Source organism: Parambassis ranga, chromosome 4 (assembly GCF_900634625.1).
Source record: "Parambassis ranga chromosome 4, fParRan2.1, whole genome shotgun sequence".
Taxonomy (NCBI): Eukaryota; Metazoa; Chordata; class Actinopteri; family Ambassidae; genus Parambassis; species Parambassis ranga.
Window position 1 is genome coordinate 1899367 of NC_041025.1, and position 26141 is coordinate 1925507.

Consider the following 26141-nt stretch of genomic DNA (forward strand, 5'->3'; position numbering starts at 1 on the left):
GTTATCTGCAAGCATAACAATGCGTCTCAAAAACTTCACTCCATTTCACCATCGTGGTAAAGAAAGAAGAAAATATGTAAGGTGAAGATTCAGTTGCTGCTTTATAATTTATATGCCCCCCCTTCCTGTTGCTGTGCATAAACAGTGCACCCATCTGTCCCGGTTTATCCGCTTGGAAATTCACCACTTTAAATGCAAATTACCTTCCTTTGTAGGACATCAACAAGACATAATCCCTCTGGCTTTTACAGTAGGTAAAAGCAGTGGAATATTATTCTTGGAAAAGAGGCAGAGAATTCATGCATACTTAGCAGCATCCTTTTCTTCCAGTGCTGAACTTTAACTCTACAGTGCTAAGCCAGCCACGTGCACGAGTAGAGGTGTCTCCTGGGTAAAAAGTGGTAACGTACTGTGTGTGGTATTAAAAACAGAATAAATAGATTTTTAGGTGTGCATAGGTAAAATATATATTTTACATATATATAACTGAGTGAAATGGATAGCAGGCGGTCTACACCTGTGGGTCTAAAGTAAACATTAGTGGGACGTCAGATGTCATGGCTTTGATATAAGAGTAACTTTGTGCTGCTTTAGGGTTATCTACAGAGGTGTCTGGGCTCATTTTCTAGTCAAAAAACTTTTGATAGGAAGACAAGTCTCCTTAAAGAGTGATAGGACACATTATACAACTCTTCAGAGGCAGATGATGCTGTGGTGACACTGACTGACAGACTGACAGAGAGAGTATGTTTGTCAGTTTTTATAAAAATAGATCTAACCCTTTAGAACCCCAAGCAGTTTCTGAGTGTTTGTCACTCCTGTCACATTTTTCCATCACTGTTGTCTCTTTTTTTTCACTGCAATATAAAGTCCTGTGGAAACAGCATAATCAGCTAGTAGGGCGAATATGTATTTTTGGAGTATAAAAAATGAACTATATTTAATAATAATTGAGACTGAACTTTGTTCACAGGACAGTCACAACTTCCTAGCTGCATTTAGACTGAAGAAGTGGACAGGGACAGGCAAACTGAGACATGGTGTAGAATAAAGTGGTTGTGATAAATGCTCATGATTTTGGTTGCATTTAATCCAACCTTAAAACTGAAAACCATGGGTATTTAGTGGTGTTGTTGTTGATTGATTCAAATTTCAATTGCAATATAAAATCTTGACTGGATTATATTCTAAATGATGGAAATGTTCATAACCACTGGTTTGTATCTTAGCTTTGATCTGATTGGTTGGTTTGTAGCACTGCTGTGGTCATTTGGTCTGTAGGCCTGTTGTGATTGGTTGGTTCTTAGCCCTACTCTGATTGGCCGATTCTGAGCCCTGTTTTAACGGTTGTCTTATAGTGCTCCTAATTATTATAGTATAATGAAAAAAAGATGTGTTTTTTTTATTGTCTGACACCAGAAAAATAAAATATATGAAAGGAAACAATTTTACTGTTATACAGTAGCTGTACACACATAGTAGGACAGAGGTGCAATGAGACACCAGACTGTCTGTGCCTGTGTGCGTGAGAGATAAAGGGGGAATTTGTTTTGTTTTATTTGTCATATATATTTAATAAGCCCTGCTTGGCTTTGTTTTTGCAATAAAATAAAAATGCATATATTTAGGTTGTCCAATCAGACTACACTTGCCGGACAAAGTTTACTTACTGAGTTGGATAAAGTATCAAAATATATCTTTTGAAATGTTTAATGAATGAAGTCAAAATAAAGATAATTTAAGGGGTTCTTAATTTTGTGGGACATATAATTAATTAAAGCTCAGATGCAATAAACATATAAGTGATGTGAAATGTATGCATAAGAGGAGGTCTTACCTCATACTCCTGAGAAAAGTGCAGACCGTCATTGGCTTTGAGTCTCTCTGTGTGATCTGCCAGGTCACAAATAGCAATGGGAGGATGTTCCCTCATCCCTGCAGAGACAGGTGGGGAGTGAGTATAGTCCATTGCACATGCACACACACACACACACACACACACAGTGTCATCAGAGTGCAGATGCATGTTGAAGGCTCAGTGATAGCTGGTCACGGTAGTATGCGGTGAGAGTGACGGTGCTGGGTAGGAAGGATGATGTTTGGCTGTCACTGTTTAACAGCATGCTATCAAAAAACTGTTGATAAGCATCAACTAGCATGCTGATTGGCTGAAGGAATCCCATGAAGCAATCAGTGAGTGAAAAGGTGTTACAGAAGTGATTGTATACTTATATCCAGTTGTATACATTTTTTTTTCATTTACTATGTCTTATTAATGTATTACAGCATTTGGGCTAAATGGCTGGCATGAACAGTCTATGGGAAGAGGAGGTAATGGTGTTAAACAAGACGACTGCTATGTAGAACAGAACTGGGACAAGGCGAAAATAAAAAGAAACATTAGTAACACACAAGAGGATCGAAAACTAACTTGGAGTGTTCGGGCAACTGAGGACACTGGAACCTGTGGGGGAAAGACCAGGCAAAAAAACCAAGAGCACAGGGGTCAGTTAGGACAAGAGAACACACAAGGAGCAATGAGAGAGAGGAGATGGGCGTTTATTCTGTCACTGGAGACAGTCCCTCAGTAATTCTGCTGACATTTAATAGAAGATCAAGCTCTGTTGATCAGCTGAGTCTCATTTATGGCATTGTTATTGCTTAACCTATCCGATACTTAGCATAGCAGCTAATGTTAGCATGCCAAACTCACTTTATTATCTGTACTTCATACTTTTTATTAAGTCATTTTGTGTGTTATTACTATGGCACGTTTAACTTCAGTCCTCACTGACTGAATGTTATTAAAAATCATGTGTTATTTATACGCCATGGCATGATGTCACAGTGCTGCGTGGCCAATGGTCAGATCCATTTTTCTGGTATGAAAGGAACCATTTAGCTACTATTGAAGCCCTGACGTTCAGACCATTTGTTCTGAGGTGCATATAATAAAAGTCCTGTAATAATTACTTGTAGCTGCAAGGATTGTATAACACCGCAATGTTTCACTTTCTCCTGATTGCAGGCATCATTACTTGTTTGGTGTACAAGTGGGTGGACAATCGGAAGAGTGAATGCTTCTGTCGCTATCAAGACAGCTAACAAAGATTTTAGGAGCACATCTATACTAGATGTTATGGTATGGTTGCTCAGGGAAGGCAAAAAGGAAAAGAAAAGTTATTAAACTATATATTAGTTTCTGAGCTTTGAGAAAACATTAAGAATATGACCAAATATGACTTTATATTATAAAATATATCATATTTCATGTATTTTATAATAGAAATAATCTCTATTATATTTCATTTAAATTGTGTGCCAAAAACTCCTCAGAAGTGATGGGACACTTTCAATTGAATTGGATTGCTATGAATTTTTCATGAACTATTATTGTACACATCTGGAAATGATTCAGGGAGAATCCAGCTCATATTTGATATTTCATCATCAGCAAGTTCAATTTTTGAACCCAGCATTTCTAAAATCCTGGCTACGGTCATGGCTAACATATAACTATGACGAATACAAAGCTATATTTCTAAGACTGCAGAAGGTTTTATTTCCATTTCAATCCTTTTGTGCCTTTTAGATGTCAAGCTGTCTGCTCCTATAGCTACTTCTATTCCGTACCCCAGTGCTAGTGTTTCCTGCCATCCACCTGCTCTAGCCATAGTCACACTTGAACCAACTAAAGCTGCAAGAACAGAGATAATACAAGTCATTATTTTGTTATCAAATATGGGTGCATGGGGTGGACGGGATTATACCAATGAAGCTGCAGGTAGCATGTAGCGGTCAAGTCTTTAACGTTAGTCTGACTCAAGTACTTTAGAAGGAGCAACAGATGCCACAGGACTGTGACAGTCGTGGCTTTTAAAGCAGCAAATCATGTTGTGAATCAATTGTTACCATGGTAACCAAAACCCGACTGATGATGTATTTTCCCCCTAGACCTAATGGCATGAAATATTTCCTTTTTGACCTGATATGTATCTAGGTTATTTTTTGCATACTGTTTTCTTATTTCTTTGTGATAGAATGACATATTTACACAGCTTGCAGCAATATTTTGCATTACAGAAACAAGGAAGTTTGTGAGCGTTAGATCCGATGAGAGTATGCTGCTGCGACCCAGACAGGCTTCCAATAAAACTCAGTTTCTCTTCATTTATTTGGTGAAAAATGTAATTTTGGTGTCAAATGGGTGGCTTGTGACAAATGGGTCCAATATTTAGTTAAGTGATTATGGGGTGACACAATCACTCCAAATGTGAGATTACATTCTTTTCTCTAATTAGAATCAATAGAGTATTGAATCAGTGCTAGTTTCCTAAAGGGGCAGGACAGTGAAAAAAGCCCCCTGTGATAAAGATACAGGAAATGACTAGGCAGTGAAGTGTCTTGTTCCTAAACCATCTTTGCTCCCCGGGTCTCCTCACTGAATGTTCAGCACGCCTGGAGTAGCTTTGTGTCTGCAACCTTGCGTTGTCTTCTAACACTGGAAATTTTAAGTAAATTTAGGCCTTAGCCTTTTTATGTGGTCAAAAAGAAGAAAACTCTAAAATATTGGACATTTTTTTTTACAGTTTTTCCTTCATTGAGCTATCATCTGTCACTTTCCTGTGTTTTTGTTTATGAATAACTTCTAGGCCACCCAGCATGCAGAGGTTGGCAGTCAAATGAGTTGACGAAGTTACTTTGTAAACAACATCTGCCAAATTCCCTCCTACTGGTACCCCAGGTAAAGAGCTCACTGCTTTAAAAAACAATGACATGCTTTGAGCTTAAAACCTCCCACTGAAAGACAGGTGGGAGAACGAGATAAGAGAAGCAAGGTCAAGAAGAGTGAGCGGGGAGAGAGAAACAAGAGTTACTGATGTACAAAAGAAAAAGAAATAGGTTGCATGGTTTGTTAGAAGTAATTGTGGGGAAATTAGGTGATGTTATTGAGAGACAAGGTCTTTGGTAGGAGATCGGGGTGGATGGACAGATCAACAGGAGCCGGCTGCTGTTTGTAAGTCTACCCTAACCTGTCATCATTTGTCTCTATGGTGCTAAGCATCCGCAGCAGTTGCCAAGCTTTGCCATGTAAACTGAATCACTGTGAGGGGTGGTGGGTTTTTAACACTTGAAACAATAAGAGTGAACACCATTTTCTCTGTTTCTCTGTTACTGTTAACAGCAAATCTGCACTAGTGGGTGGTTACAGTAAAGTCTCAAAAGCTGGCATTTAATAAAGAGCAAATACATCAATAAAGGCCAAACAAAGAGCCCAGTGTAGAATGATATCCACTCTCATGTGTAGACTGTATGTTGGATGTATTAACCCATTAAATGGCTAATATTCTTAATGTTTTTAAATACATCTGTATGTAAGGGTCTGTGTTGTGACTCAGTTGCATGCTGGGAGTTGTAGTTGACATACACAGACACATACTTTACTTACTTCTATCAAAGAACATGTTCAAAAAGGTTTGAGCTTTTATAATGATGATTAAACTACATACGTTTTAGGCATTTCAAAGCTCTAAATGTGAGTCATGTGACCTTGTGCTTCATCCGTTAGTTCCAGGGACAAACACAGAGCCACACCGTGCATACTCATAGGATACAACAAAGAGATCATTTGGACCCCAAGATAAGGCCTCTACTTGCAGGTATAGCTGTATGAATTGATATGCTTTGATACATTTTGAGAGTGTGTGTGTGTCCATGCCTTGTGTTTGATAGTTGAGTCTCCTCATCTCCACAGGGTCTGAGGAGTGGGCCAGCAGTGAGTCCTTCACACCCGCCATGTGCTCGTCCTTGGCTGGAGAGGTTCGCTTCCTGGTGGAAGAAGTGGCATAATGAGAGAGTATAACCACTAATCCGGCGCTGCTACAGTCGGCATATGTTGTGTGTTAGCATCACCATAATGCTGCCCGTAAAATGAATTAAGGGAATCATTATAAGAGCAGCAGTCCAGACATCATGTTGTAACTTCCAATTTCTACATTCTGACAGCTGAGATGCAGTGTGTCAGGAGTAATTGGTTCCTTCTTTGAATAATGCTGGAGGGAGTGAGGATGTGCCTTTTGGTGAATACATTTCCTTGGGCTTTGCCTGTCTTCCTTGGATCTGTCTTGTTAGCAGATTGAAAAGCAGGCATGGTGAAAAGTGGCTGAACTTTGGTGACGAGCGCTTTGTTCCTGATATGAAAAACGAGCACTTTGATTGCTCTGTATGAATTCTAAAAGAATGTATAGACCAAGGAACATTCCTTTCACTCTATTCATGCACTGAAACCATGGAAAATATGAAACTAAAAGAAGCGTTTCTATGCTCCCAGACCACGGTGCTGTTCAGCAACAGTGGACTCGGAGGATGTTTTTTTTTAGTAATATTACAAAGAAATGATCAGTCTATAATCCAGAAAAATGCATTTCAAAAAAGTGATGAATTAATTTGCATTATGTATGCATGAGTATGTCATAGATAGGAGGGTTTTTTCTTTATTCCTATGCTATGAAAAACCCCGCTGTTCTTTAAACAGGTGCTTCAAGGACCTCTTTGCATTTCCCTTCAAATCAAACCTGTGATTCTGTTGCTCAGAAGTACAGAGCAGCACGATATAAGCAGGTGCTCTATTAGTCTTCTAAATGTAGTTTGATACACACCAAGCAGGCTAAAATACAGTTTAGTCAAAGTGACTTCTGTCTGTTCTACCACAAAATCAATGCACAGATTTCATGAAAATAAAAGAGGATATGGACACACACTGACAGCTCCTCCTGCAACACTTGGGCAGGTTACAGTAACCCCATTACAACAGAAACTGCACCCAAGCATGAAAGTCTCTAAAGGACTGGCATAGACCGGATCTTCACCACAACAGCCTTTTTTTCCTGGGTGACAACCATGGCCTCAGATGTGCTGATCCTCATTCCAGCTGCATCACACGTCAAGCGTTCAAATACACACTGAAGGCCACTGAAGAGACCTTAAAAAATCCAGTCCATGAATATTAAAAACTATTTTAGACACACAGACACAGTCCATGATGCAGTGCCTTGCCAGTGATGGGACCACCATTACTACACCTGAGCACCAACGTCTCTGAATATACTAATTAAGATGTCTGACGTTGTTTGGAAAGCACAGAAAGTTGCAACCATCACTTTCTTGGTTATGGACCAGATATCTTTGGCTACATCACTGATGCTGAATGTGTGCCATGGAAAGATATCAAATTTACAGTTTGTTGGAGCAGAATGCCACTTCTGTATAATGTGTAACAGCCACTGCAGCAGAATTTCAAGTGGGAAATACTATTTACAAGACTGTTAAAAAACTGTAAGGCACCAGGTATATAGTAGCTGCTTCAGCTCTATATCTGAACTTGCTTTTCAAAGCTCTAAATGTGTCATGTGGCCTTGTTGAACCAGGGAGAACAAAATTACAATTTAACAGTATGTTTCAAATAATGTCTGCTGAGTCTTTTGTTCCAGGGACATAAACAGATAAGAGCCACACCATGAATAGGATACAACAAAGAGATCATTTGGACCCCAGATAAGACCTCTACTTGCAGGTATAGCTGTATGAATTGATATGCTTTGATAGATGTAGATGAAGTGTGTGCGTCCATGCCATACAGCAGAATTGCAAGTGGGGAATTGACAAGACTAACTGGCCTGCTCCACGAGGACCTCTGTGGGTTCATGTAGGGCTTTCAAGGCCTCTTAGCAGATCGGTGAGGCATAGTTGAAAAGAAAAAGGCAGATGAAACTGAAAGATTTTGTGCTACCAGCTGGCAGGGAGAGCAGTGGTGAGCTGCCCGGTACCAGGAAGGGACAGGTGGTGGGGTCGCTGTCTGCAGCAGCGAGTTCACCAATAGAAAACAGGAAGATGTAATCCATGTTGTGCAGAGCACGATAGTGACCATGTTGCAATGTGACAATATAGATGTTTTATATCATGTCATTTAGTACATACAATGATCCTGTCTGTTACCTCCGCATTTAATCTAATTTTAATGCCACAAACAAGGTAACAATGAAAATCTACTACCTATTTTGGCATGATTTCCACTCATCTTTTCAGCTTCGAGCTATCACTATTTACCATCTATTTTAAGGAACCGATGAAAAACTATGAAAATGTACTCATGGCTATTTTACCCACATTCATAAAACACACCTATCCCTAAACTGTCACTGTCTAAAACTATTGCAATCCTGCAATATGCCATCATCACTGACACTGACAGGCTCTGTATCTGAATAACCCAATGCACCAAAACAAAAAACTATATAAACACACTTTTGAATTGATGAAAACATTCAATATGTATCAGGGCAGACAGGTAACACAAACAAAGGTTGTGGTGTGATGCCAGTTATTGCCTCCAGGTGATATCAGGATTAGATTTTTCAGGGAAAGCATGCATTGTGTGTGTGTGAGAGAGGGGTTCACTAAGGAAGGACCATTGTGAGGAAAGGATCAGAAGGAGTTGCAAACTCAACACAACATTCAAGAGTAAAAAGTACACACAAAGAAACAAAACACACACACACACACCGGCTGTTTCAGAGAGGCTAACATGGATTTGAAAGTGCAACAGAAACTAGTATCTGTCACTTTACTTTATCATCACTGTTAGAACACACAGATATGTCTGACACGAACTGCAGGCTTGCAGCATGAAGGATGTGCAGAGGCAAGCCGGGGATGACTGGTTGGGAGGATGGGCTGTAGGAACAGACAGAAGCACTAACCTTTCTTGTTTGCTGCATCCACAGAAAGCGGGCAGACAGTGAACCAGGGAGCAGAGAGGAAAAACAATCATTTACAAGACGTCAGCAGCAGGAACACCACGCTTAGAAGTGTCAAAGGGAAGAGGCTGTACAACACTGTACAACAGGCGGTATTACTGATATATAATTCTGATTTTCCATCTTCTATGGACTAATACGTGGAGCGTAGTAAATAATAACTCGCAGCAAAGGATGCAAAGTGTCCACATGCTTTCCATGTTTTTCATTCATCCCCTGGAGACTTCATCAGTGCAGCTGTATGTGGCACTGCTCTTCAGTATCTTTTAATCTCCTTTCAATTTCAAGCTTTGCAACAAAGTCACTTTGTAACTACAATTTGTAGAATTCAGACATAATATCAGATATACGACTGAAATAGACTTCCTCATGGACCGCTCCTCTCAGGTTTTAGTGAAAGAGGTCTAAAGGGTAAAGTCTGTGCATTAGAGTAAACTGAAATAGAAACATGGCTGCTTTGGAGATGAAGGAAAACACATCGCTATGATACTAAATATAGTCAAATGTTTGATTTATAATAATAAAAGATCTGATCACAGATTTGATTGTACTCCACAGCAGTCATTACTAAAACAACCGAGAGAGAACTGGAGCAAAAGGAAGAACAGACAGAGTGTTGCTTTCTGAGCTGAGCAGAGGCCATATGGAAGCCCGAGCCTGCCCAGTCAGTAGTTCCAGATGTTTGACCTCAGCACAGGCAGCACGAGCCAACTGTTAGCCTTGAAGTGCAGGGCCCGGAAGCAACTCGCAGAGCCTCGCTCCCATATGCCACAGAGGACCTTTTGGCCTAGGCAAATGTCTGTCTTGAAAATCCTTAAAATAAAATAAAATGTCATTTGTTGTGCTGAGGAAAGTGCTTCAGGTCCCACTGTGGAGTGTGCTAAAATGATCGCTCAGTCAGATGATACGAAGAGAAGTACAACTAATGTGGCCTACAAGGTCGAAACTTGTCTTATATAAGATGACACAACAGGAATCTTTTGTTCTGACAGCACCGTGTGTTGCTTACAGCTGATAATCCACAATACAATACAGTTTATAGCTGTTTTCAGAAATTCTTTATTTACCCACAGTTACTAAGCAACCATTCCTGTTGTGATGAAATTTGTCAAAAAGTTTGCATCATTATATGAGAACTGGACAGCTGCACCTCTCAGAAGTACATGTCATAACAGTGTCTGCCATTTTGTTGCCATATACTCACCTCTTGAAGAGTAGAATAGCAATGACTATGATGATGATGAGGATGACAGCCAGCACCGGACCCATCACCCACAGCATCTCCGGGTCCTCCTGAGTTTGCCTGATCACGCCGCTGATCTTCACCATGAAGGGCTCGGAGAAGGGGCTGGCTGCAAATGTCCTCTGCTGAAAATCAGGACACAATAATACAATCAATAAAACAACAAACGACATGAGATGGAGGCCACAGTTGGAGAGCAAATTATTAGTGGCTTTCTCAAGGTAAGTGCTATGATAAAACTGTTTTGTTCCAATTTTCTTTGCTCTATTGAAGAACACTTTAGAAAAATACTGGAAACAAATGACATCTCGATAGGTCTAATCATTCACTGTAACATCTCTTCTAGCTTTCTAGTAGTTACAGGGCCCTACCTTTCATAATTATGGCCCTGGTAACAGCCACTCAATAGGCTGACCTCTTTCCATTCACCTGTGCAGTGCCATCTTTGTACTTTACACAATAACCTTTCATTACTTCTTTGTTGGCTGCACTTCACAGCTGTTGCGATTGGCAACATAATACACATTAAACAGGAGCAACATGGATCGATTTGCAAGGCATAATTTACTTTAAATAACTGTGCTGTCTGTCACTTTATGGACTTTAGGACAAGTGCAGCACTCTGGACAGTGTTTGTGATTGAGACTATAAATATTCCTGTAAGCTTGACGGGCCTCTGGGTAGGGGAGGCTGCGGCAGCTCCTCTGGGTCAAAGCCGTAAACCAAACTGAAGTACTCTGCTTGTCATCCAATATGTCTTCTGTTTTCTTATTGACTCATTCATTTCGACACATTTTCACTTTTACATTCAGCACTGGGGTTGTGATATCATGGCTACAGATGAATCCTACACCAGTGTGGCTGAAGATGCTTTTATTATTTGTACATTTGTCATGTGATAGAATGCTAAAATGTAACTTGACATGATCATAGTCCCTTCCAGACACATCAAACTCTGTATGGTCTATTAACCTTAATGTTTTGTGTGTATAAAATGTATATATCATATATGATATATACATATATATAAACCCTATTGGCAGAGTAAGGAACTACTAGATGCCTCTAGGCTGCCTCTGTCATTGGCTGCAGCCAAGAGACCTTTGAAGCAGTGGTGGAGAGGAGGACACTGAACAAACTGTTATCCATCATGGATCACCCCGACCACCCTCTCCTCCCTATACTGGACAGACAACGGAGCTCAGACAGCTTCACTGTCACAGAGCTCGCTACAATCTTTCCTGCCTCATGCTGTAAGACTGTACAACACCTCATCTCTGTGCCAGAGACAACACGGACTCACTGCTGTGAGGGTCAGGTTTTAACTTTCAAACTACACACTGTGGTTCTTGTATATCATATCATTTCATATCTTCATACCATATTGCACAATCCGATTTAGACTTAAATGTATATCTTCATTACAAATTGCACATTTTGCATTACATTATTTTTTTATGCTGTAAATAATGTTTATACTGTTTAATTTTTACCGTTAGAGGTATATTGTTTAGTATGCTTGAGTATGAAATTTCCCAGCTTGGGATAAATAAAGTATTTTCTATTCTATTCTATTCTATTCTATTCTATTCTATTCTATTCTATTCTATTCTATTCTATGGTGGTGGAATTGTTGCTGTTCCCTTTTATTGTTTACTGCTGATATCAACAGCTACAGATAGATAGCTGGCATAAAGCTGTGATCACTAAACCAAGCCCACCACTTACATATAAACAAAGGAGAAACGTATAGAGTCACCCTACAATGCCACCAACAATTCAAAATTCAAAGACTTGCTTCAACCTTCTGAATGAAAATGACCTGAATGACTGAGAATCTTCATCAACATAATTATGCCTCATCATCTTGTTAGAAAGCTTAGTGGGTGATATGTTAGAATATAGTATTTCCCTCATGCAATATTTTACATAATTACTACTGTACACGAGCAGTGTGTGAGTGTGCACCAGTTGGCAGCAGGCGTGCTCCAGGCTTATCCTCCCACAGCCGAACTGTCTCTACTCCTTCTGCTGATGCATCATTTCCTCTCCGTTCTCTAAGAGGTACATGGCACCCAAATGTATTATTTCCTGTATGTTTGTAGCTTGGCATTGGTACTGCTATTTGGAATAATTTCCTATTTCAAATTGTATGAGTTTCCAACTGAAGATCCAAGACATTACTGAGGATATGAGCTTAATTTAGATGTTTGTTTTGTGATTGAAAAAGAAGCACATAAGTCTATTTAATTTTCTTTTTGTGCCGTATTCCACTGAGATGGACTTGGATTTATGATTCTCGTCTTTTCTTGCAGATACTGCTGCAATGGTGATAAAACTAAATTCAGCTCTGGAAATAATATTCTAAATTGGTTATGCAGTGTTTGGTTTAAACGTTGATGAAGTGAATGGTTTGTCAGTAAGCAACTGTATTAGAGGTGTTCATGAATTGTCACTATTGAACAACATATCTGCATAGCAGCATGGCACTATATCTGTGTATTGCATATTGGATAATCTATTCATATGTATGCTGGTCAACATGTACATTAAATGCCATTTTTCTGCTGGTGCTGGTACACTGGTACATACAGTGTTCTGTAGGGATGCAACCCATACAATTACAGAATAACAGTATATTAACATGTCATCCTTAGCCAAATAACTATAATGTGTAAAATATGACTGAAGTTCAAAAATACTTTAACCATGATATCATTTAAATATTTCATTAATATTAAACAAAACTTCTACTACCTTTAAGTGCAGCTGTGTTGTAGCATGTGCTAACCTACAATGACAAGCTAGCCAGCTGAGGCTGCTTAAATGATGACATTCTAAACAGGAACCATAGGAGCAGTGCAGTTCAGCAGAAGAATGTTCTGACCTTCCCTGCAGGAACTGAAATGGACAACATGACACAATTTTAGTGTCAGTTGTAAATGGTAAATGGATTTGCGTGAGTCTGTGATACCATAAATCTTGTATGGATCCAGTTACTGTGCAAGGTAAATGAATTTTAGTGGGTCTTTAATTACAGGGCTGCACTCTAACTTTTGTTTTAGCAGGAGAACTGCAGCCAGAAAAAGGAGCATTTATTTTTTGGGCACAAGCAGAAAATTTATGGCTACATCAGGATACTACAATGTGTTATGTTACATTGTAAAGATATGTAGCTTGTGTAGCTTTGTTGCACAATCCGTGAAACGACTCTAAGGAGAGAGATAACTCAACAGTGATACCTTCATTCATTTAGAATCAGAATTTAAAATGACGCCTTCAAAAATTGAGCTGTCACAAAGGCCAAATATATGAACCTTAGTGTTTTTACAATAGCAGACTTCATCTACTCAGCCCATTCTTACCTCTCTGTTTCTCATGCATACATGATATATTTTGCAGCCATTTCAGACTTTATATGCATTTTAACCATACCATAGACAACAATTCAATACATGATTGAACTGAAATGTTTCTAAACAGAGAGAAAAATGTGCGTCTTTGAACATTTTGTCTTTTCCACCAAAATCGCTTCTTCTTGGTCGTCTCTCTAATCTGTCTCTCATCAAAAATATGTCAGAGTTTCATTTCACCATTTTAGACCTAGCTTTGATGTCAGACGTGACAGCAGTGAGATGAGTAGAAGATGTGACCTGCACAGTTTACTAATCACTCCAGGGCCTGCTCTAACACACATAGAGACCTACACTGATGGACTTCCTGTTGTTTCCCAACATGAAACAAATCTAAACCTGCAGGTCACACATGCGACTATTTGTTAAAAAAAAAAAAAAAATGCTTGCAATCGGGACAATTGAGTAATTTCTTGTCCATGACCGTTCTTGATAACAAAAAAAACATACATTTGTAAACAAATAAATACATTAACTTTTTGTCACACTGAGCTTCTCTAGGTTAATATTCTGCCATGCAGTTTCCAAACTTGTGACAAACTGCAGCATTCCCTGTTCCCGCTCTCCTTTGCAGACTCTATGTAAGATATCTATAACAGCTAAAAGGTGCGGTGCTTGATAACAGGCTTCGCTCGTCTCTCTACTCGGCTCTTTTAACTCCGTTTTCTCTGTAGTACTTTTGTTTAGCACTTTTAGCAAAATGCTACCTACAGCTCAGAGAAAACCTTTTTTAAAATGACAGTTTTCATGGCTTTAAGATGCAGCAGAAGCATATTGGAAGGGATATTTAGATAATCTCGTGGGGGAGTTTTGAAGTGATCAATCTCAGCAGCACTCCTCCGTAGATAGTAATCCTTCAGGGGTGAAAAATGTGCTGCTGCTACATCTGTGAGCTGGAGAGAGGAGGTGTGCTGTGCAAAGAAGTCTTTAATAGGAGTGGGAGGATGAACACTTTGCTATTGTTTCCACGGTCCGTAATCCCACAGCCCTCCAAAAGAAGAAGTGACTAATAAAATACGCAGGAACGATATGCAACAGTGATGTGTTGACAGCCAGGTTATTTCCCACAACTTTAAATACTTCTGCTATAGCTGGAGCTTCCTGCCGAAACACATTACAGCATTCTCTCTTCAGTAATTGCAGCATTTCTCAGGTAGAGGTGTGAAGTTTCTTCAGGTGCCCCCCCTTTACTTATCCTCCATTAAGCTTTCTCTCCCCCTTCTCTCCTTACCTATCTGTCACTCCCACAGGGTTCTGCGTCCAGAGGAAAGTGCCGCTCACTCCTCGCTTCAACCCTCCTCTGCTCTAAGTGATCACACTGTTTATATGGCCTTTTTTCTTTTATCCAATTTCACACGTCCTATCTTGTTTACCAGCAGTGGGGGCCACAGAAAGCCACAGTGCCCTTTTCTTTCGGTCTCCAGCCTACTTTTCTCTTCAACCCTGCCAGCAGCTTTGCAGCAGAAATAAAAGCTTTAAGCTTACTTCCCCTGTTTTCAATGAATGTGATTACGTTTCTATTTTTGTGCAGGCTTGAAACACATTCAGCAGAGTGTCATTTATTGAATCTGGACTCTCAAGTATTGTTCCAAACTACATACTCTTAACAAAAGCTTTAATGAAGGAGGTAGAGTGCAAAATGTTTGAATAGCATTGAAATCTTAGTGTAACTGAGGTCACTTGGATTGATCCACACTTGCCTGGCTGTTAAAAGGAATACAAAGTGCTGCTGCACCTTCATTGCACCTCACCCTGCTGTGTGAACAGTAGAGAGAGGGGGGGGGGTGAGGGTGGGATTGGATGCTGTGCTTTTAGGCTAGTTGTGTAGGTAGAAATTCAGGACAAGACAGTAAAGATTCACCTATAGCAGGGGTGTCCAAAATCCGGCCCGCGGGCCAATTGCAGCCAACAGATTTTATTTGGCCCGTGGCTTCTATCTTAAAATTTTCTTTTTGGCCCACCAGGTAAACAGAATAAATCCTACAAATTCAACAATTTAATTCTTATTCTTATTTTTTAACTCATTGTGTAAGATTTGCATGATGTTCTGAGCAGACCTCTGTCAGCTCATGCTGTCTGTGTCGTCACGGTGCGTCACACGGAGCCCCAGGGCTTATATGTTGGTTACTGCTACACACAGGGCTCTGAAGGTGCACAGCACTGGTTCAGCACTTCAACACAATTCACCACAAGTCTAAACATGCTTATGCAACCTGCTATCAGAGTGTCCGTGCTGTACAAGTGAAGTTCTCTGCCTTTTTACTTGCGGCTGGATAAAAGCAACTTTCCAGAAATGTGAACATTTACACAGTGTATGAGACACGGCACTTCTCTCCAGATGAATCTGCTGTATTATAGTACACATCTGTGGTAAGGCACATTGTTATGTCTACTGCAAAGCTGTGGCACTAAATGACTCCCACCTATAACAGTCTATGTGACATTTAACGTGCGTCTACTGCTGCTCCTAAAGCAGACCTGCCAGATCTCCCCCTCACAGTGTTTTGAATGTATGCTGTAAATTCAGATAACTTGTATGTTCATCTGTTCATCTCACTGCTTAAGTGTTGTTTGTTTGCTGTGTGGAATGAAGTAATTAAATAAAAGCCCATCTTTTATTGTTTTAATGTAATGTCATCGGGGACTGTTGGCCTTCGGACACTTTGGCATTATCAAATCTAGCCCTCCCTGGAGAAAGTTTGGACACTGCTGACTTACAGGGTCTTCTTAGCAGCATCATAACTCAATCTCTGTGTGAAACACGTGTTTTGCATATCGCAATTTTAATGTCTGCATCAGGTTGATTTATCACAGACCAAGATGCCCCAAGATGATTTAAGAGTGCTGGTAAACTTTAACAGCAAGCATCGACTACAGCTGTCAAAGTTGCTAGGCAACAGGAGCAATTGTTTTTCTGATCAATTGATGTGAGCTTTTACTTTAAAGGGTACCATCCCCCAACAGAGGTATGAGATGCAACTTTAATTTACAGAAAGAAATAGTGAATTATTTCAGGTACAGGGACAACTGTGTAGTTCCAGGGAAAGGCCCACAGAGAAAGGCCAGATTTGAACCCGGAACACTTTTGCTGTGCGGCATTACTGTGTCACCAAACTTAATTCTATACTACCATCCATCCATCTTCTGAACCTGCTTTGTTCTGTAGTACAAGGTCACAGGGGGCTGGAGCCTTTCACACCTGTTGATAGGCAGGATACACCCTGGACAGGTAGCCAGTCCATGTCAGGGCTAAAACACACTTTAGAAAACTCTGCACACCATGCAGTGCTTGCTCTCTACTTGCAGAAAAGGAAAAAGCAGCATCAAAATGTTAATAGTTATATTCATATTTCATCTGCCCCGATGCCTGGGTTGTATGTACACTTGTTTAATGAGTAATGGGATATATGGGTTTACAAAAAGGTGGATTCAGTAATTGGTTTGACATTTCATTGTTTAATAAAGGTTACACATAAGACAGCTGTCATCCTGCTTCTCGCTGTTAACAGAGCATTCCGCATGCCACAGATCACTATGAGATTCCAGTACAAGTAAAAGAAAGCCTCTCAGGAAAGATGATGGCATTGACAGGGTGACACATAAAGATAGGGCCTGATGCAGCAGTAACATGCTTCACTGTGTTGGTGTAATTAAGGTACGTTACATCTACTATTCCATATGATTCCCTGCCTCACAACCCCATCGTAGAGTTCAACATCACAAAGGCAAACAACTGATCTGAGCAACAAAAGCTCTTGATATTAGTCAAGCACTCTGAAGCGCTATGCTCACGGAAGCAAGATGCCTGTGAGTGACAGCAAGGATCACGGCCTCAGCGCCTGAGAGATACACCTGCAGATGCATGCATGACTCAAGGACGTGATTTGCATCAGTGCAACGTGCTCGGCATGTGTGCAGCCCTGCCTGGAGGCATGGATAGAAAACACAATACATTCACCACTCATGCATCTGCTATAACCTGAGCTACAAATGAGGCTTTTGCAGAGTTTTTAAAGGCCAAGCTATAGACCCACTGCATGTTGGCTCACATATCTCCCTGTCCTTCACTGTAGCTTTAAAGAGCAAGACATGTCAAGTACAGCATTAGTTTTCACACTGCAGCTTCCTACAAGGCAGCTATAACTTAATTTGACCTAGCTTTCAGGAGCTGTTGCCAGTGCGTGCTATATGACTGCAGACCGTGACGGGAAAGAATCAGTGTGGAGTCCAATAACAAGAACACCCCTCAGTATGATGCAATCCAGTAGAAAAACAACATAGTACAATACATGGAAAGCCTAATCTGGAACCTTCTTGCTGTGAGTTGACAGTACTAACCTCTGCACCACGGTGCCACCCCTAACTGGTGATCACTCAAATTAAATTATTTAATGGCTCAGCAGTCTCTCAGAGAACACCAAAAGTCCAGTCCAGTTTCCCTTTATTTACAACCATATGACACTATTCTAAAAACATGAGCTGTGTCCTAAACGAGGCAAACCATCCCTGTGGCACAACAAGGCTGTCAAAGACTTCTATAAATGCAGCCGACACGTGCATCCTCTGGTAATGAAGGATGCATTGGAAAGATAATTTGCAGGATTCCTTGTATGCCAACAATGGCTGTATTCTTTTTACGGAAGACTTCACAACCTAAAGTTTAGATGAGAAAACTTGCAGTGCATCATGGTTAACATCAAGCCTTCCACAGGCTAGACGTTCCCATTTAACAATCTAGGAGGACCACACTTGTGGTCTATGAAGCACAGACCTCGTAGAGCGTCTCCTTCAGTGGTTGCAGCTCCTTAAATAGGACACAGTCTCTACCTGGTTAGTTTTAGTTGACAAAACTACTGATCTTGGTTAGATTTAGAGAACAGGTCAGAGTTTGGGTCTTTTTTTTTACTACAGTAACAACTTCAATGTTTAGATCTTATGACCATCTCTGTAAAATATGGACAATCTTGTGCATATGTGGTACACATGTGATCTGATCCGATGTTGTATGTAGCTGCAAAGAACACTACATTTAAATGTGGATTACATTTATATTGGCAAGTCTTATCTAAGAAACCTATTACAGTCTCTGTATCTATGAGGATTAGAAGTGAAACTGCAACATGAAAGATGTGTTACTTTTAAAGAGGTTTGTATGTGCACATGCCACTGCCAGGCTATTTCTCTGTATTCTGTGATGTTTATGTTGGTGCTGTTAATGATGTACCCAGAAGATTCTTATTCGGTGTTTGTTGGGTGGTTTGAGAAAGCAGCAGAAAGCTATCTTTCAAACAAGCTGCAACTACAATGTGTCAAAACAAGAAAAATGAACTGTGAATGAATTGTAGCTATTTTATGTGTACCACTGCTTAGTTGTACCCAAAAACTTGCACTGAATGTTACAAGGACCTCCTGAACCTTTGAACTATATTACTATGACACATACATGCTAAAATACTGATAAATACATAGAGTTCACTCACCGATTCGTGATCTGTCAGGTCAGCCAAAACAAAGCAGCGGTACTGCTGCTGTCCAGGAAGGGGTTTGTTGTAGTAGCCATTGTATTTCTTTTCATCTCCCAGAGTGAAGATCTCAGGCATAGTGTCCATCTTGGCAGCGATGTAGGGCTGCAGGAAGTCTTGGCTCTGTCTCTTCTTTCTCTGCAGACTGCCATCAGCGCCAGCCTCCAAGAGCTGCAAGAGGGACGACACAACAGGAGACTTGGAATCAGAATGAGCATATTATGAGAAGACATGACAATTGAACTGGCACAATATGACAAGACAAAAGTGATCTCTGTAGGGTTTGTGTTATGTGCATCCTTTTAAAAGTACTGCCAGTAGCCCTATAGTGAAATATACTACATACTTTTTCCATTATAAATTCTCACAAGGTACGGTTCCCATTCCTGCCCTACTGTTGTAACGTTTTCTACCGTAAGTGAGAAACCAGTGTAAAGGCTTCTCAATATCTACATGAAAATGTGCAAAGATGCAAAGGTGAATTCAACCATATGAAGAAAATCTGTATACAGTTCACCACCGTTTCTATAGAACAGCGCTACACCTTGTTCTTTTATTAAACAAACTAAATAGATAATAAATAAATATAAATAAATAGCCTTAAGTTATTTATCTTATTTGCACAGCGGCTTGCCATTTCTGTCTCTATAATGCACGTTTACAATTCACTGCTGCTGCATAGTGAATAGCCGCATAGTGATGGTCCTGAGGCTCCGACACATGCGTATGGTAGCTCAGGAACCACTGTGCCGAGGCGAGCCTGGGTCTTGTGACTACTGACGTTTGAAGCAGTTGAGGGATGTCTGAAGCAGTTGACGTCATACGAATGACCTGGTTGGTTCGGTTTCACATGTGAATCACTTGGATTGAGTGTATTCAGGGAGAGGCTATACCTATGTTGTGGTGGTCACCAGTTTGCCTTGGAAGACCCTGCTAGGGGCATTAAGGATCCTAGGATCATCCGGGCACCCAAACCCCTCCACCATGATAAGATGGCGGTTCAAGAATAAGCCAAGCTCACACTCTTCCTTTGTCTTAAATTCCTTCTCAGTATTCCAAAGAACATTCAATTCGCAATGTGTGTGTTATTTCTTAGTACAGACACCTGTATCCTCTAAAACTAAGCTTTACACTGTTATAGTATAGGGGAAGGTGGATGCTGGAGGTGCTTTATGGTGAGGCAGTTTGAACACCTGCTGTGACATTCAGATGGAATACGGCAGGTCGTGGCTCCATTACAGAAACTGTTTGTTAAGTGTCTTAAAGGTAGGGTAGAAGATTTCCTTCTGATGCACTTTTTGTTAAATTAGTGTAACTTCTCTTTACAATCCGATAGCAACCGGTTAGTTCGGCAGTTTCGCTTTAAAACGAAGAATATGAATCATCAGTGGAAGCTATAAAACACTAAAAACATCAGCCAATCCTCCGGGTGGACCCTGCGTGGAGTATTGGCTGGTTGTCACTCTCTTCCTGCTCCGCGCGCACCAGAGAGGTACGTGCATGATGGCCGAAGTCACAGACTGGTTGGGAGGCGTGGCTTCAGGGTGAGCTCCAAGAGAAAGGGGCTTGTGTTTACTTTCAAAATCTGGCTGACTCTCACTGAGTTTTCAAAATCTCCTACCCTTTAACAGATCATACAAACAATAGCAATTTTGTAATGACAGTATATTAAATTAAAAGCCACAGAAGAACAAAATAAAAACTTTAATACTAGAATCATGAAGGAGCTCAGTAATTTTCTATCCATGTAAATCATTCTGGTATTTCTTTCTCTTTTTCCAAGGCTCCCCTTATTGAGCACCATGACAATAAAGAGTACAACAGCCAATAAGCATAAACCCTTATCAATAACTCATCAAATTTTCTTCTTTCACTTGAAGACAAAAAGGGATTAAGACCATAAGATACCCTCTGCTAACAAAGGGCCATTAATTGCATTTGTTTCACTCAGATTTATTTATGCCACAGTCATTTCCCTCTCATACCCATAATGCATTGGGGCAGCACTATTGAGACATACAGCAAAATAAAACAGGTACTGCACAGCCCAATGTTATTAGTCTGTCTTCAGTGCACAGTAAAACTCCCAATGACCAATCTTCCTTTTGAGCTTACCCAGTAAAGATTTTACAGGACCCAATCCAGTGCAGCGGCTCATTAAATAACACCCAAAGCAACCTGCTCACTTTCAGTTTGAGAAGCACTTGAAAGTGACACACAAAGACTAAAAGTTCCTCTCAGAGCTGCTGCCAGTAACTTGAAGTGACTTGATGATTTTGGTGACAGGTTGCATTTCACAGTGGCTGACACATCATTTTATCTTCCACACCTGCAGTCTGAAAACAAGCATCCAAAATGGTGACTGTGACTGACTTAACTGCATTCAGGTCAGCCAGTGAATCACACATGAATATTGGTGCATGTCCAAAGACGAATCACTTGTTGAATCCTTGGCAGCTCTGGCTGGTTCCAAAACATTAATTTCCACCACTCATCTGGAACTATGCTGATTAGACACATTAGCATCAACTGCCTAATGCCACTGTGAATGGGTGTGTATGCAGCACTACTGAATAGGGTTGGGCGGTATTAAGGTATTAAGGTATACTGGCAGGGCACACAGGTAGTGACGGTATCATTTTTAATACCGTCAATAAATAATGCAAAGCACTTATATAGAAGATAAGGATCAAATATTAAACATATTTTACTTGATGCCTTGTGTGGTTGAATTTTTAGTTTTACTTCAGTAGTATAATATATTTCACATTTGGAGACCTTTGATAAAGTTTATGATCATGATGTGACAGCGCGGAGGAGAGAGAGAGAGAGAGAGAGAGAGAGAGAGAGAGCGAGAGAGCGCGAGAGAGAGAGCACGCTATAGTCGCACCTGTGACTGTGTCCCTTAGAACACTGCTGTTGTTGGCTGTTGAGAAGTCCAAGCCTCTCGTCAGGGAAAAGCAATGGCAAATTGTGCACACTTGTGGCATCTATGAGCGGCTGTAGCTGCAGCAGACCTGTCTTTGTAAGGAGGGAGGGGGGGGTGCACAGCGCACGGCACGGTATTTCCGTACAGCGGGGTAAAATGTGGAGGGATCATAGGTATGCCAGCATGACCTTTACACTGCCACATTTTAGATAAACTGTGACTGGTGCATCATATGGCTGACAGGAGAGGGATTAAGTGTGTCGGACCAAACAGTGCATTCTAATGAGATAAATCCTCACCTATCACATTAATATTGAGGCCAGCAAAGTACTATATGAATTTTAAACAATGACTTGAGAACTGCCACAAGAAAACAAATGGTAAATAGCCAAAAAAAGCAAACAGTTGGCTAAAATAACAAAAAGCTTGAAAGAGTTGGTCACTATGGATGTAGTGACCAACTGACATTTTACACAACAAGTGTTATTAGTTCATACATAAAAGCATATTACAGTTACAAACAACAGTAAAGACTCCCTCCCTCTGAAGCTACTAAATCATATTAATCCCATCCTGATAACCATTTCCTTGATCATTTCCTTTCTTCAGTTTGTAAAATCCACCTTTGAAAAAGGTTTTTGTTTTGTTAAAAATTCCAGGTTGTAAAAAAAACAGAAGTCTATTTTGCCTTTTTAATTCCTTAAAAGTAACAACAGAACTTCTACCAACACCATTTTATCTACTTGCTGCTTGTTGCCAACAGTAGGGCGGTTTCCTCACTTGTTTTTTCATCTAGACAGCCCCAGCAGTTAAACAAATGCTCGTATTCAGAAAGTTAAAAGACTTGAGCTGGTATTTAAACTGTCATTTATTAGCAACTTTGTTAACTAGCGTTATTGGAGCGGTGCTATTTTAAGGCCATCTCTAAGTCCAGCAGAGCACAGAGAGCTGATAAAGGAAGGAGAGATGCACTTTCTGATTGGTAAATTACTGCAGTTTATATAGGCAGGTGTCATTTTTTAGGATCACAAAAGGAGTTGGTATAGTTTGGCCCCAGGTCCTAATAGGTCTGATTATTATACGCTGTCTTGGGCAAAATATGTGTCCAGTGATTCTATATGATTGTGCCATATTGTTGTTATTCAGATAAAAGCGTAATTTAAGATGTGCTTTAGACACACACACACACACACACACACACAGTATTAATCTCCAATGAGCGAGTTGTACTTCACAATTATTACACAATTATAGCCTTCCTCTAATGCCACTCTAGCATGACTGATTGTGAAATACATTGTGTTTTAATTGCTTCTATCTAGCCCTACATTAACATTTTCATTACACAACATATTGCTCTGACAGCCTCTGAACACATTGCTGTCTCCCAGAGGAAGAACGTTATGACTCTGTGACCTCTTTTGTCAAACGTTATTTTTCCAGCATGCCAAAGAGCAACGTTGGACGAACAGCCTCAACATTAGAATGTTGTTTGTCCTGCACAACCTTCTCATATTTTTGTGTGCTGTGAATATTGTAGTCCAGGAAATGCCAGAGGGGTTTCCATCTTTTAGTCTTTTTGGTTGTGAAAATACAGCACGATGCCAGTCAAGGAACATCATTAATACTACACTGTTAGAAGTTGCTGTAAAATTAACATCGAAATATCAACACCGCAATCCTGTTTTCTTTAAATCCAGCACAGTACTGGCATGTCTGTTGAAATTACTGTAATACAACAGTGAAGTACAGAATTGATTGCAGATAGAACAGGACTTTACAGTATTTTTGCAATGCATGTTGGGTAGATATCTCTGTAGTGAGCCCAAAACAGCTTCATTGGATAAAAGAGTTTGGCTGTGGGTTCATATTAGGGATGCACTGAAATGAAAATTTGTGGCTGAAGCCAAATAAAAAATTTAAAATATGGCCGAATACCAAATATCAAAGTTTTTAACTGTTTTCTTAATATTGCATAAATAGTCTAGAATAAATTTTTAGCCACGTTTTTCAAAGAAAGTAGAGCTTTATTTAATATTCTGACATTTGTTAAATATTACAGCAGCCTTTTCTTTTGAAAAAATAAAAAAATAAAATACAATGTATCCTCTGAATTCCTGTAAGTACAATCTTTTGTAACTTGAAATCCTTGTGGACACGAGTTGCAACACAGTCATACATCTCCGGTAAGCACACATCCGAGAAATACCGTCTGCTAGGTATTGTGTAACAGAGCTCTATGTGCTCCACAAGCCTCCAAAAGCCAATGTCCTCCACAGCACTAAACGGTTATTCATCCAAAGCCATGTACTCTATTATCTTCTTTGTGATTCCGTTTGCTTTGGCACTGTCCTCTGCAAACTTTTTCTTTCGTCGGACATGGACGGAGTGGGCGTCCTGTGATTAGCTTTCCTTGTAGCTGCTGCAGCCGTCTCTCTCTCTCATACTCAGCATGCTGTTCGAGATGTTTGGCTTTTAGGTGACAAATGAATGTAGTAGTGCTTAAGCTCCGTGCTGAGGAACCCCCTCTAGATATTTTGGCTGAATGTTCATTGCAAAGTGCAATTCTGTTATCGCTCTCCTCCATACCGCCGACATGTTAACTGGCACCAGGTCACAGCGTCACTGTACGTTGCGTGATTGCGTCACTATTCGGCCGTGCTTTTAACTCACAAAACTAAAGGCCAAATGTGGCTTTTTTTGCAATATTCGGCAGAATATATTCGGTTACCGAGTACATATCATCCTAATAAACTGCATTTTTTCTGTTAGTGTAGACCTAATCTGTCACAATCAACCTATAACATCTGCTAACATTTATTATTGTGAGTGTTGTGATAAAATAGTTTATAGATCCTTGTTTTTCCAGAGATATTCCACACAAGAGGGCACAAAGAGTGCACAGTTTTGTCACACTTTAGTGTACAACACCACAAAGTGGAGCTGAGCTTTGTTTCAGGTTAACTGCTGCACTCTAAACAGCATTAAATGCTAGTTTTTGTTGATGAAGATTCTCAGTCATCCAGGTCATCATACATAGAGAAGATTGAAGCAAGGCGTCTGGACTTGTAGAGTTTTCTTGAAGACATTTCGCTGCTCATCCAAGCAGCTTCATCAGTTCTAACCGTTTTGTGGGGAAACATGGTTTATATGTGGTGGCAGACCTCAGTGGGTGGGTCTCGGTGAAACAAACAATAGCACTAAATGTTTTGCTAGTTTTGTTGAGATTTTACCCAATAAAACGAACAAGGTAACCTTGCTGGACAAGAAGGAACCTTGGTCACCCTGCATGGAAACTGTGCGTGGCCTTAATACAAGTCTGTGAACTATCACACAAACAGGATGATTGTGCATATGTATGCATATGTTTATTATATGATTTGATTTGCTTCTATAAATGAAATAATATGATACCTACTTCACTTTTTGATAGTAATAAAAGCAGATATTATTTCTGATGTATTTACACAGAGGTGACCTTGTCAGCAACAGAACATTACTATTTTTACTGTTTTTATGTTTCAAGTTTAAAGACAAGAAAGATGATGGAAGTAAGATAAAGGTGATTCAGAGTTCAGAGATGTGGTATTAACATCAGTATCAGCAGATAGTAGCGATGGTAGATAGCATGAGTCTCACTATATCCCCAACTAACGGATCAAAATGATTAAAAATATTAAAACCAATTTAAGAAGTTAATTTCACTACACTATGTTCGACTATGTGTGTCTGTAAGGTGTTTTCACCTGGTGCTCTGGCTTCGTGCTTGTTAGGTCAATTGGTTACTCTCAATTGCCGACAGGTGTGAGTGTAAGTGTGAATGGTCTCTGTATGTTGCCCTGTGATGGACTGGTGACCCGGCCAGGGTGTAGCCAGCCTCTCACCCCTGTGACCATGCACTGCAGGATGCAGCGGGTTCAGATAATGGATAGATGGAATTTCACTACAAAAAGGTTTTGATGTCTGCAATTAGGTGGAAAATAAGGCATGTGAATATAGTGGCATAAGCACACTGCCAAAAGGCAGAAAAAAATGTGTATATAGTGCACACACATCTCTGCAGTAAAGGTAGACATTTTAACATGGAGGTCTTGGTGAATGACTGACATGTCACAGTAGAAAACAGCATTGTTTGTCAGGGTCCCAGCGTGAGCCAGGACGGTTGCTTTGTATTTTGTTTGATTATGTTTGCCTTTAGTTCCGGCCTTATTTTGAAAT

The 26141-nt window shown here is 40.1% G+C and overlaps 1 protein-coding gene across 6 annotated transcripts in view; it reads right to left on the reverse strand.

Moving 5' to 3' along the window:
* Positions 1-26141, reverse strand: part of ptprfa (protein tyrosine phosphatase receptor type Fa) — a 165787-nt gene that overhangs the window by 26541 nt on the left and 113105 nt on the right. For 4 of the 6 annotated variants that reach the window (XM_028403182.1, XM_028403184.1, XM_028403181.1 and 1 more), the window contains exons 18-21: positions 18953-19165; positions 10021-10184; positions 5720-5829; positions 1838-1935 (exon numbers count right to left, since the gene is read on the reverse strand). In XM_028403182.1, coding sequence (XP_028258983.1) covers positions 1838-1935; positions 5720-5829; positions 10021-10184; positions 18953-19165 — 585 coding nt within the window. Of the gene's footprint in view, positions 1-1837; positions 1936-2431; positions 2465-5719; positions 5830-10020; positions 10185-18952; positions 19166-26141 lie in introns of all 6 variants that reach the window. The other 2 variants (XM_028403186.1, XM_028403183.1) reach the window with 2 other exon arrangements.